At 42.3% G+C, this 13160-nt stretch overlaps 1 protein-coding gene across 2 annotated transcripts in view; it reads left to right on the forward strand.

The window, feature by feature from the left end:
* The window catches only part of LOC117250049 (TSC22 domain family protein 1), a 34790-nt gene extending 25413 nt beyond the window's left edge, over positions 1-9377 (forward strand). The window contains exons 1-3 of one of the 2 annotated variants that reach the window (XM_033616020.2): positions 4242-4573; positions 4899-4950; positions 7598-9377. In XM_033616020.2, coding sequence (XP_033471911.1) covers positions 4452-4573; positions 4899-4950; positions 7598-7867 — 444 coding nt within the window. In that variant the 5' untranslated portion in view covers positions 4242-4451 and the 3' untranslated portion in view covers positions 7868-9377. Of the gene's footprint in view, positions 1-4241; positions 4574-4898; positions 4951-7597 lie in introns of those variants that run through there. The other variant, XM_033616018.2, reaches the window with a different exon arrangement.
* The last annotated feature ends 3783 nt before the right edge of the window (positions 9378-13160 follow it).

Consider the following 13160-nt stretch of genomic DNA (forward strand, 5'->3'; position numbering starts at 1 on the left):
GTTGAAAGTAGCTCATCCCATTGGATGGATCGCCCTAATCTCCACTGACAGTTTATATAACAACAGAAGGGGAGGTGACATGACTCAGTGACATCACACCCCACCCAGCTATTTCCCCGCACCGTGCACCCAATCGTCTGAGAGTCCATACGTGATTCAGGCTTAGTAAGGGGGCGATCAGTAGGACTCCCCTTGTACCCACACACACTCCCTTCCCCGTCCTCCATTGTTGGTCAGGCTCCCCCTATGTGAATCTCCCACAGCTGAGGGGAGCAGGGGGTCGGGGCCAAAAGGGCGCAGGTCAGGAGGACGGAGGAGTGGTGTTGGTGTTTGTTTTGGGGTGTTTTCGGTAGGGTGGGCGCGGGGGCCCTCTGGTTTGCTTGGAGTGTGTGTTTTAGCCTCAATGAGAGAGAAGGGGCTGGCCGGGGCAGGAGGAGTGCAGGGCAGGGACGCCATGGCCCTGAAGCTGCTCTTCTGGGAGCTGGAGAAGCATTTGAAGAGGTAACGATGGCTGTGGTGTTGTCATGTTGTCAGGGGCGGCCGCGGCATGGTGGGGGGTCAGGGATTAAACGAGGGGCTTTGTGTCGATGTATCTGTCTGATTGTTGTGGTAGTGTCCAGTTGATTGTTTTCTGTGTGTTGCCAAGGGAGAAATATTCAAGTTATCGAAGCATTTATCCAGGAACATGTGAGTGTCTCTACCTGCAGAAAGGAACATCACCTCTGTGCGTGCATACGGCCGCTCAGCAGCCCCTGAAGGGCTATCAGTGTGTTCAAGGACACAATGTTCTTGCTTCTGCACATGCATGTTGTTAGAGGCGGGCTGATGTGCGTTCTCTGTAACGTGGCCCTGCACAGATCCAGACCAAAACTTTATCTTGCCTGCTTTCATTTTCATTTTTCACTCCAATCTCAACTGCCAGAGATAATAAGTGCCATATTCCACTTCCTCAATCGCTCCAGTCAGCCCATATCTGCTTCCCTTTGATCAGTTATCACGCCACTAACAGACTTCAATCTCCCAAGCCCAATAAACCAATATCCTGTCCAACATCAAATCTGCAAAAACACATTTTCCTACAGGTGACAAACTACTTTTGGTCTGCATCCAACACCCAGTTTCTCTTCAGTGTGTCATATTTTTCTCTTTGCATAAGCATATATGAAAAGGGTCTGTACAGCAGTGCGTTCATGTGACACTGCTCCCTGTGGAAGATAAAAAAGGAGAACTCAGTACAAACGTTATGTTCCAGTTCTCTAAAATCACTCATCCCGCCAAAGTTCCCTTAACCGTTAGGCCCTAAAGAACAAAGATATGAGCAGGTTGAGGGTTTTGTCTCCTCTGACATGTTTCTGATCTCCCATGTTAACACACTTCCACTTCCTGACTCAATGAATGTTCTAGCCAGAGACAGATATAAGCACAGCTAAGGTGCTTAAAGGTGTCTGAAAGCAGCTCCTGACGTGCGGGTCAGAGATCCTGACACTTAACGCTTTACTGTTGCAGCTCTGACGTGTCCGGTCAAAGTCAGTGGAAGGTGTGAATGAGCGGCAGGTATACTGATGAAATTAAAATGTGTCAGGAGAAACAAACCACACCCTGATTGTAGCGGATAGGCTCGTTTTAGTTTCAGTCTTTTCAGACTGTTTACAATAAATGTACTTCGTTTTCTTTGTGGGCTGTATATCTGAACTGTTTCCATGATGACGGCATCAGTCCACCCACACACAGCAGTGTAATAAGTGATTTATAGGTTAAGATAAAGTTAAACATTTAGAAAGATCAGCTGCTAGTGTCAGTCATGCCCTCTGAGTAACTAATAAAGGATTAAAAATCTGCCCTGTGTGTAGTTAGTTCTACATGCTTCATTAATGTATATCACAACAGGTTTTTAGACTATTCAAAGGTACGGCAGATCTTAAAATTAGGGCTGCAACTACTACTTTTATTATTAATTAATCTGCAGATTACATTCCTGATTATTTTTTGAAAGGTCTTTTGAGAAATTTCCATCACAAGTTTTCAGATCACGTGTGTCCGACCAACAGTCCAAAAAGATATTCAGTTTAATATTATCAAAAAATAAGATGGCTACGAAATATTTATGTTTTAGATTCTGGGACTAATTAAGTTTTGTCATTTTATCTTTAAAAACTGATAGAATAACTGATCGTTTCAGCTCTACTAAACATATTTTCATGCAGTTTTGATCAATTTTGTGCAAAAAAGATTGACAAACTGATTAGATGACAGACAGAAAACTAGTCTTTAAGTTTTGATAATCAGTTAATCATTTAAGTCATTTCTCAGGGAAACTTTTTAATATGTGCCATTTTATATCATTGTAAGCTTGAATATCTTTTTTATACTGTTGGTCACATAAAACAAGGTCTTGTCTAATTATTGTACGGCTGCAACTAATGATTATTTTCATTATTGACCAATCTGCTGATGAGAATTTGCTGCTTTCCTTTGGTGTAATGACAGTCGATGAAGAGTCTTTTGGGTTTTGGATTGTTGTTGGGTTTTTTTCCACAATTTTTGACATTTCATTGACTAACTGATAATGAAAATAATTTTATAAGTCTACTAAATGTCCAGAAAAATGCTCACACAATTTCTCACAACTCAAAGTGGTATCTTTAATTTAGGGATGCACAGTATTGGATTCTTTGCCTTTTTTTATTTATTTATTTTTTGACAACGCATTTGGCTGATAACTGATACTGATATTTCAACTTTTTCCCCACTTAATTTTAGTGATCATGAAGTCTCTTCTGTGATGGAATACACATCATATTATACATACATACTCTTATCATCTTATCATGATGATACACACTCTTATTTTGATGTCCTTTATAAATACATGGATAAACTCCAGTCAGAGTGCCATGGATGCATTTTAGACTGCCTGTCTGTACTGTGGACTTATACACTGAGTGAGCTGGCCAGTTCTCTTTTTACCCCAAAGACTCTTCATTTACTGTCATAAATGACAAAGAAAGGCAGCCAATTTTCAAATTTTCGAAGCTGGAACCAGTACATTTTGTGACATTTTCTTTACAAACTACTGAAACAATTAATTGATTATCAAAATTGTTGGCAATATTAACAGCAGATTAATTGATAAAAAATTAAAAATTTTGACTGTGATTGTCTCCAAACCTGAGGATGTGTAGATACAAGATGATATAGTTTGTTCTTTGCTCAAGTGGACAAACTGAGGGATGAGGCTGTAACTATTTTTTATCATCTATTCATCTTTCAGTTATTATTTTTTGATCAATTGATTAATCGTTCAGGTTATAGAAGGTCGGAAACTAGTAAAGGTTGGCCATAACAGTATCCCTGACTCCAACGTGGTGTCTTTAAATATAATATTTTTTGTCTGTCCAACTGTCCCAAACACCAGAGATACTACATATATAACAATATAAACAGAGAGAAGCTGAAATTTGAGTGGCTAAAACCAGCAAATATTTGCAGTTTGATAAATGACTTTGACAAGTCATTTATTATCAGAATTGTTGGCTGTTAATTTCCTGCTGATTTCATCAGCTCTGTCACACATCTCAGACACATTCACACACATATCACAGCTTGTGATAGAGCCTGATAGAGGACAGAGGGGCAGTCCTGGTTTATTGTAAAGAACAGCGTGTTCCCATTTCAGTCAGTCAAACTCATCTAAAGAGGACAAAGGGGCTTCTACTGTTTCTGCTGATATCTGACTCTTGTATTGACACCTCACCATCAGCGTAAATGTTTAATCACAGTCACAGCTGGACTGTGCCCAGGTCAGCCTGAACACAGGGTCAATTGATCACTCATGTTACAATGAAGTCTGTGTGTGAGTGTCACCTTGTTTTGTGTGTGTGACCCCTTTAATACATGACCGGTAGGTGGAGACATTGTGTCAGGCAAAGTTTCCCCATCACCTGCAGGAAGCAGGAAACAATAAGGCCGCATATTTGTGTTAAACAGAGGATCAAACAGACACTTTGAAGTAAAATGTCCGCTGTTGTATATGTGGCGATCATATAGTGATGAGGCAGTCCCTCTGTGGTGGCGCGGTTGGATGCGGGCTTTTATAGAGGACGGTAGCAGGTAGAGAGATGCTACATAAATTATTCCCATGAGCAACCGCTCCTCCAATCAGAGCCGATCCCACGCATATATTATGCTAATGAGCGCCCTCCTCAGCCAATCACGTTGCAGCTGGCGCCGTTCCCCTGCATGTATTATCCAGACAGAGAGCCGCGGTGCGCGGAGCTGCAGCCCGCCGCTCAGTCTTTGTGTGCGCTGTCCCGGCTGCGAGCTCTGCTGCCGCCCGGAGAGCAGACAGATTGTGCGCTCAATAATGCGCTATTTTTCTACTTTTCTACCGCTGGGGTTCCGGTTAGCGCAGCCGAACACTCTTCTCTGAGGGTTTCGATGGGCTGGATAGCATGAATTCCCAATGTTACACAGTGGCGATGGATCTTGGCGTTTGTCAACTGAGGAATTTCTCGATATCGTTTCTGTCCTCTGTGCTCGGGAAGGAGAGTGCATCAGTCAGGCTTGACAATAGGTAATGTGTCACCCAGCTCTCTGCGCACTGCAATGTCTCACTGTCTAATCTGCGCTGATGTGCGGCTCATTGATCCTCCGCCATCAGAGTCAAAGCTCTGCGCGACCTCCATTTGCTCTGCCGCAGACATTCCTTTTATTCTACGTCCTGACAGCTTCATAACGAGACACCTCGGGGTGTCTTTACTTGTGATCTGGCACCATAAAACCCGCAGTCACGTCTCTGGATGGAGACATCAAACCCACCCTGCAGCACTCAGCTCATCATCAGATATTCTGCTGTTTTGCTTATATATATTAACCTGTTTGTCTTTCTGTCTTTGCAGCTCTTCCGGCGCAAGTGTGGTGGCCATTGACAACAAGATTGAACAAGCGATGGTAAGCATCTATTATCCAGTGTGTAAATAGGCCTGTGTGTTGCTTTACATGCATGTCAGAGCAGTGTTATGTAAGACAGGCACCGACGTGGACTCACGCAGCTGTAGCCCTCCTTTATGCTTTTATTTTGGCATCTTTTGCTTTCCTAGTAAATCATATTTGTAGGTTATTATTGTGTCTTTATCATGAGGTCATCTTGAGGAATGAATGAATGAATGAATGAATGAATGGTGCATTTCTAGAGAGGAATTTTGTTAGAAATGAGGCACATTTCTGCACACATGCACCTGCCACTTTATGATGGATTCAAGGCAACAGGAGTTTCCGCTCTGTCACGACTCAGACTGATGACCCCTGGCTCACAGCTCGATGTGGGGCAGGTTGAGGTTCACACGCTATCCCCGCTCCTTCTCATGCATATACATCCACAGTCCCTCCCCAGCCCTCTCCCCCCTCCTCTCTGTCCCGTGTTGCTAGGCGAGCAGCAGCCTCCCCGCGGCTCAGTATAAATAACTCTGCCGGTGATTGGCTCCTCCCACCCCGGTGCAGGAACATTTTGTTCCCTCTCTGCGTACCAGGAGGAGGAGGAGGAGGAGGAGGAGGAGGAGGAGGGGCGGGGCCACAGAGGAGGGGATGCTCAGATTATTAAATCCTCCTTCAGCAGGCTGGCACAGCACACAGCACACAGCTCGGGCACCAGCGCAGTTGCTTCTCCTCTGAAAACACACCTTTTCCTGCATGTTTCCACCTGTCATCAGTGCACGTGCTGTGCAGGACTGTGATCTGATATATGGTGCAGAATCAGCTTTGTGCGCTCGTCCCTGCCAGCATGGTTTTGAGTCAGTCGTGTTTCTGAGTCATTTTTCCTGCAGTTAATTTTTTTGCCAGGAGGAAGTCTCTCGTGGTCACTAGATTTATATTTAGAGTCAAAAACAATGTGGACCAGCCAAAGTACATTTTATAAAAATAGACTAGACCATAGATGGTTTAAGAAGGCAAGAAGTGTGCATGAATCATGGAGTGAGTGATTGGGCTGCAGCTATTTATATTTATTGATCTAATCTGGTGATTATTAGTCATGTATTGGTCCCCGTCTAGTCTAGAAAATTTCGCTTTACCAAAGACTTCTCAAATTTTTCGCCAAAAGGCTGTGATTAGATTAAACACAGAAAATCAGCCAATTCTTACATTTGAGAATCTGAAACCACGTTATCGACATGTCGGTCAGTTAATTGACTTTATTCTTCTTTATTTTCTATGTATAATTGTCATGTCAAATGAGACATTCAGTCTTGACAAACAAAATAAAAATACAATACATACAGGATGATAGATGTCCGTACAAGAGAACGTACAACACCAGTCCCAGTCCGCCAAACAACAATCTAAATCACACTTCCAGGCCCCCAGACAGTGCAAAATAATTCCAAAAATCCCCCCAGATTGGTCCTTGAGCATGGTTAGTCATCCTCATCAGCATGGGTTCGTACGAGGCAGGTTTTGTCATGGAGCTGACCCTTTTTTTTTTTTAATTTCTGGGGGTTTCGTTGACTTCTAATAACCAGAGTATTGTTCCAGCAGCTGTAATGACTCCAGCCATAACAATTGACCCTATTCTTTATGCTTCAGTCAAGATACCTTGTCTTGTCTTGTCTTGTCTTGTCTGACCAACAAAACTCCCAAGATATAATTTTTATAATGATATAAATGAGAGAAAAGCAGTAAATCTTAACATTTGAGAAACTGGAACCACATTATGTTTACTGTGATTAATTAATCAACTATCAAAATAGCTGTATTTATTTCCAGTTAATTGACATCTTGGTCCATTACTTGACAAGAATTTGATTAAGCCTCAAAATGTCAAAAAAAAAAAAAAAAGCCAGTCAAAATTCACATCATGGTCAGCTAATTGACTACTGATTATTTAATTGATAAGAATTGATTTAGCCTTCAAAATGTATTTAAAAAAAAAGTAAAAAAAAAAAAAAAAAAAGCCTGTAAAAATCCTGCAGAGCGCGGGGTGACGCCCTCAAATATCTCGCCTTGTCTGACCAACAGTCCAAAACCCCAAAATATTAAATTTACAGTGATATAAATTAGAGTAGGGCTGCCAAAAAACTGAGACAAGAAAAAAAGTGATTATTCTGACAGATATTGTAACATGAGTCACAATTTTTGTGGGAAAGGCAACTTTTTCATTCCAATTTCACTGGTGTCTGTACCAAACAAGCACGTTCCCTTACGTCTGGAGTATGATTTATAGGCACCACAGTGCTTCATTTATAATGGTACGTGCTGTTATTTGAATATGGCACTTGGCCATGTTGTGACTTCGATAATAATGAGATTATTTGTGCAGCTCTACTGTGAGAAGCAGGAACTGGCAAACATTCGGCACTTAAGCTTCACTTTAGATCTTTATTGTCCCACAAGAGGCAGTAAGGCAGCATGAAAACACAAGTTAAACCATGAAACGTGTCCGTTATAAAATGATTTGCTGATTACACTGATTAATATTTTAGTTCTCATGTGATTTAACTTGAAAAATAAAAAGACGTATGTGGCGTTTTGTTGTGTTCATGGTCTCAAACAGGACTGTGGTTTGTATCTAACCATCTCCATCCTTCTCTCCCTCTGTCCTCAGGACCTGGTCAAGAGCCACCTGATGTACGCCGTGCGCGAGGAGGTGGAGGTGCTGAAGGAGCAGATCAAAGAGCTGATCGAGCGCAACACTCAGCTGGAGCAGGAGAACAACCTGCTCAAGAACCTGGCCAGCCCCGAGCAGATGGCTCAGTTCCAGGCGCAGGTCCAGACCGGCGGCTCCCCGACTGGCGCTGCCCAGCCTCCGGTGCCGGTCTCTGCCGGAACCATACAAGCCCTCCCCTCCACACAGAGCTCCGGTATGTCTGCGTAACACAGAAGCTGCACACTGGAGAGCCCCCTGAGGATGAGACACAGGGGTGATGGGAGGAAAAAGAAGAAGAGGAGGAGGAGGAGGAGGAAGGAGGAAGGAGTCTTGCCATACTGTGAACTGACTCTAGCATCAAGACCGACTATGCCACCGTCTCGAGGAGCGCACACGTCAACTTAAACCGGAGGACAAACTTTCTTTTGTTGCACATTTAATTTAACTGAAAGACTTTGGAGTTGCACCGGTGTGTGTGTGCGTGTGTGTGTGTCCGCTTTTATTATGTGCTTCAGACAATCGTCATCATGGTGATAACGAGGGGAGCTGACAGGAACTGAGCTGCCGCCATTGTTCAGAGGAAGGCGCTAAAACATGAGACCTGGCCAATCATGGGGAGTACGCCGCATGCTCTTGTCAGTGCTGTTGAATCCCTCGCTGTGTGACCTGTGGAACGTGTGCCATCGTCACCCTGCCCCCACCTCAGCCCAGCACTCTCCATCAGCACACTTTACATTTTTTTACTGTTTTATTTTTAATTTCTTTAGTGCTGCACTTTTTTTTCAGACGAAGCGGTGGACGAACTCTTAAAGATTCGTACGACCCATCTGGAATGGGAGCCGATGATGTCGTAGTGATGTTCTGGGTTTGAGACGGGGCTTATAAAGAATTTTGAAATATGTATTATGTGCGCCTCATCGTTCACTTTGAGAGCTCTTTGTTCTTTTTCACGTCGCCGTCCCCACCCTTCACTCACCCGTTTGTGGATGGAGCGTCAAACATTTATGCAGGGAATCAAGGTTTTTATAGGGAAAGGTTTGTGTTTGTCTGTTTTTGTTGATGTTACTATAGTGATCTGTAAAAATAATTGATGGGAAGGCAAATAAGTAGGACATGACTGTTTCTAGGTAGTGAACTTTGTAAAAAATTTCCAGTTAAATTCTGCCAAGTGCCTGGTTTCTAACCATAGATACATATATAAGCTTTTTTTAGTTGTTTTATTCAATGTGTAAATATATGTATAGATATATATATCTATGGTTTACCAGGTTTTGAACTACCTGTGATGTCATTACTCAGGGTGGGAACACAAGAGGATCATTTACCTCGACACTAAGATGCTGTCTCTCCTGCAGTGACACACGGCCTCGTACTGTACGTGAACTCTCCTCTGCCGTCGCTTAACTCACTCGCTCAAATTATCTGGACTGTTTGACCATTTTTTTTTGGGGACGTGTGATATTGTTTTTTTGTTGTTTTTTTTGTTTGTTTTTTTTTCTTTTTGTCTTTTGTACAAGCCAAGTGTTTGGAGTTGCTCGCTGTGCAACTGGAGCGCTGAACACGAATTATGATGAGACACTTGGCGAGATTTGAATTTAGAAAAAACAAAAACAAAGGAAAATGCCTAGCAGAAGTATGTCGATGTTTTGTGCATGTTCCTCAGCCCATCACAAATGTGACGTTACAATTGCACTAGACAGTTGCACCTCAAATAAAAAATGAAAACGAAAAAGTGAAATCTGGACTGTTTCGGTTTTTCCTGTTTAATAATGTCATGATTTGGGGTTTTAGAGATGAGTCTGACCTGTAGCAGGTTTACTAGAAGAGGACTGGTGCCTTTTGAAGAAATATGTAGGTGAAAGTTTAATTTTAATCATAAAAATATAATAAATTTAAACATATTCTCCTTTTGGAAACCTTAAAACTCTGAATTTAAGTCATAAAATTGGGGCAAAAATATAGTTTAACCACAAATAAGCTTTTAAATTCCACCATATAGAGATAAAATAGCTTGTTTCCTCTCTCCTCCACATTTCCCAGCTGATCAATAACCCCCACAGCCTCCCAGTCCACCCACACATCTCAGTTAAAATACTTAACAGGCTACTGCCTCGCTAGACTTTATCCCGCATGCGCAGAAGCGTCCCCCTATGTAAATATTTATGTCACATGTGGACGTCTCATTGGTTCTATACGACCGAGCCCCCTCACGTGCATCTGACGGTGGCTCCGCCCACCGCACGTGGACCTGCACGCTGGTGTGGAGGACGCGCGGACGGGAGCGCGCGGACATATAGGACGACGTCATGAGAGCGAGAGCTAAAAACAGATTTATAACGACGATTTTTGGTGTTTTTTGGCCGTAAATTAGCGAAAAGAACGCCTTAAATTGTAGTGTTTAACTTTATATATACATTACAGACCCTGTTTGTGTTTTATTACACATGTAGGGGCCTCTTGTTTAAAACAATAAATAAAAAACAGGCAATAAAATGAACACGTGACAGTTAGAAAGCTAATCCCTATTATATTTAAATGAGGACACTAATGTTAATACATGTATTTAATGTAGCATTCAGAACCAGAGGTTACAAAAGTATTTTATAGGGACAGAAAAAAATACAGTGCTATTAGACTTATTATTAAAATATTACTTTATTACACACAAAATGATACCAACCACACATGCATACATACAGTCAGCCTTTAATCTACAGATTTATAGTTCTGCTGTGATGTCTCTGTAGTATTAATGTAAAATTTAAGATTGGATTATTATAAATCATATTTATAATCTCCTCCCAACATGTACAGATGTTTCAGTATATGCTACATATACTCATGCAGACTCTATAGCAAAGCCACACTGCTGATACATCTCACTGAAACCATACTTAACTGCATAGTCGTAGATTCTGGGGGGGGGACACAGGGGACATGTCTCCCTCCATCTTGAGAATATGTGCGCCCCCAGTATAATATTGAAATGACACCTTTGCTTCGCTGTCCTGTATAACCCAGACCATAATATATTAACATACAGTCAGGTGCCAGTTTATTTAGTATAATAAGATCGATACAGTTGAATACAACAGCTGTGCAATAAATCCACCTTCATTAAGGTTTATGTAAATGAGAGAGGACTAAATATTGAATAAAGGTCAATAAAATGAGCACATAGTGTGACAGTTGCAACAAAAACTGAACATTATAACCCTTTATACTCCACTTAGTATGTGGTAATGCAGCAGAAGCAATTGCACTCTGCACATGGATTGGCAGCTATTTCAATAGACTAATAGGCTAATCATTTTTGTAATTTTGAAGCAGAAAGCCAAACATTTGCTAAGTTTATGCTGCTTAAATTTTGAGACTTTAATGCCTTCTTTGTCAGTCATGATACTATTTTGATTATCTTTGGATTTTTGGACTACTACATGGATCAAACACCATTTGAAGACGTCGCCTCGAGTGCAATGATTCACCCTAACAGTTGCTGTGACTCTTTGTGCAAAGATTCAATAGTTCAAATTGTTGTGATTCACGTCTTCACATCCAAGTGTAAAACAGCAAAGCTGCAGAGCAAAATGAACCACACTGATTCAAGTCAGCAGAAACCAGGCACATACATGAACATTTACAGCAAGAAAATATAGCAGACTTTGATTTTCAAGGCCAAATTGTAACCTCGAGGTACAGCAGCTCAGTGGGATATTTTTAGCAACGTTTTCTAGGCTACACTTTCCCTCTTGCTCGGCTGCAGAGAAGCTCAATTTCCTCTCAGTTCAGGCAGTCAAAACCAGGTCTTTTCCACTTGTTTTACTGAAAACAAACCACTGAATTTGATTTTAATCTATTCCATTTAAAATCTTTGTGTTTTTTTATGCCCCGGTTTGATAAAAAAAGTAACCCGGGGACAATAAAGAGCTTCAGTTTGGATGTCCTGGGACGAAATCTAATTAATTGAGCTCCTTGATCTAATGTCTGTTGAGAGGACCTCAACCTGCCCTCCTCTGTCCTCCACCCTCTTTCCTCTCCGTCCTCAGGTCAATCTGATCCCACGTCCTGACCTCGGAGTGGCTGGCTGGCTCGGTGGATCAGACGCTGCGTGGAGACAGAGCTCCTGTCCAGATGGCACTTTCGCAAATCCTGTTTCATTGACAAAAGGTGTTTTCTTCAAGCATGCCACTGCGGGGACAGGATGTACTCTGAGGCCGGGGGATCACACGCGGATTAACCTTGTCTATTTTTACTGTGGCTGATGTTTGGAGGCACAAGTATGGACCGCCATTATTTATCCATGCTCTGATCCATCAATTAAGTCCTTGGGCCTGATGGCATATGTTAGTAAGAGCTTTTATTGGCAAGTATGCACATGCAACCTCTACTCCTGGCCTACTGTTTCCAGACATGCAAAGACCATTCTGCCCCAAAATTAACCCTAAAAATCCTCTTTACACCCCCTGAACCAGACCTCCCTCTGTGCTGCTCCTTATTGCTGAGAAAGCAGGTGGCCTGCTGTTAAACCCACAGCATCCAGACTGACAGGAGGCCCACCAAGACACTACTGTACAAGGGGATTAGCCTGTCCAGTGTCCACGCATCAGAAATACATGTTTGTACACACAGAGAAAGAAAACATGTCAACAGCACTCTCATCGCTGTGAAATCCCAAATGTACTGAGGATAAATCCACATTTTGTTGCATCTGATCATATATTACCTTACACTCTCAGAAATCAGACACTCATGGTGCTACCCCGACAGGAAACAGCAATGTCTTGGTTTAAAAAACAACTGCTTTTCGTGGCGCTACCCCGACCGGAAATGCAGTCATGTTCATGTTAAAAACAACCACTTATCGTGACATTATGCCAGCAGGAATTGCAGCAATCTCTTGGTAATAAAACAGCAGCTATTCATGCCACAAATGCAGGAAATGCAGCGATGTCTTGCTTGCGGCACTATCCTGGCAGGAAATGCGATGATGTCCCTGTTAAAAACAATTTCTTTTCGTGGCACTTCGCCTGCACAAAACCCAGCAATGTCTCTGTAAAAAAACCACCACTTTTTCTGGCACTATCCTGGTTGGTAAGCAGCGATATATATCTGGATTTTCGTCTCGCTATCCTGGCAGAAAACACAGCACTTTTCGTGGCACTACCCTGGCAGGAAATGGAGTGATGTCTCGCTTAAAAATAGTGCTCATGGCACTACCACAACAGGAAAGGCAGCAATGTCTTGGTTAAAAACAACCGAGTTTCCTGGCACTATCCCAGCAGGCAATACACCATGTCATGGTTAAAAACAACCGTGTTTCCTGGCACTATCCCAGCAGGTAATACACCATGTCATGGTTAAAAACAACCGTGTTTCCTGGCACTATCCCAGCAGGCAATACACCATGTCATGGTTAAAAACAACCGTGTTTCCTGGCACTATCCCAGCAGGCAATACACCATGTCATGGTTAAAAACAACAGCTTTTTGTAGCACTAGCCTGGCTGGAAACTCAGTGATGT

The sequence above is a fragment of the Epinephelus lanceolatus genome, chromosome 24, assembly GCF_041903045.1.
Source record: "Epinephelus lanceolatus isolate andai-2023 chromosome 24, ASM4190304v1, whole genome shotgun sequence".
NCBI lineage: Eukaryota > Metazoa > Chordata > Actinopteri > Perciformes > Serranidae > Epinephelus > Epinephelus lanceolatus.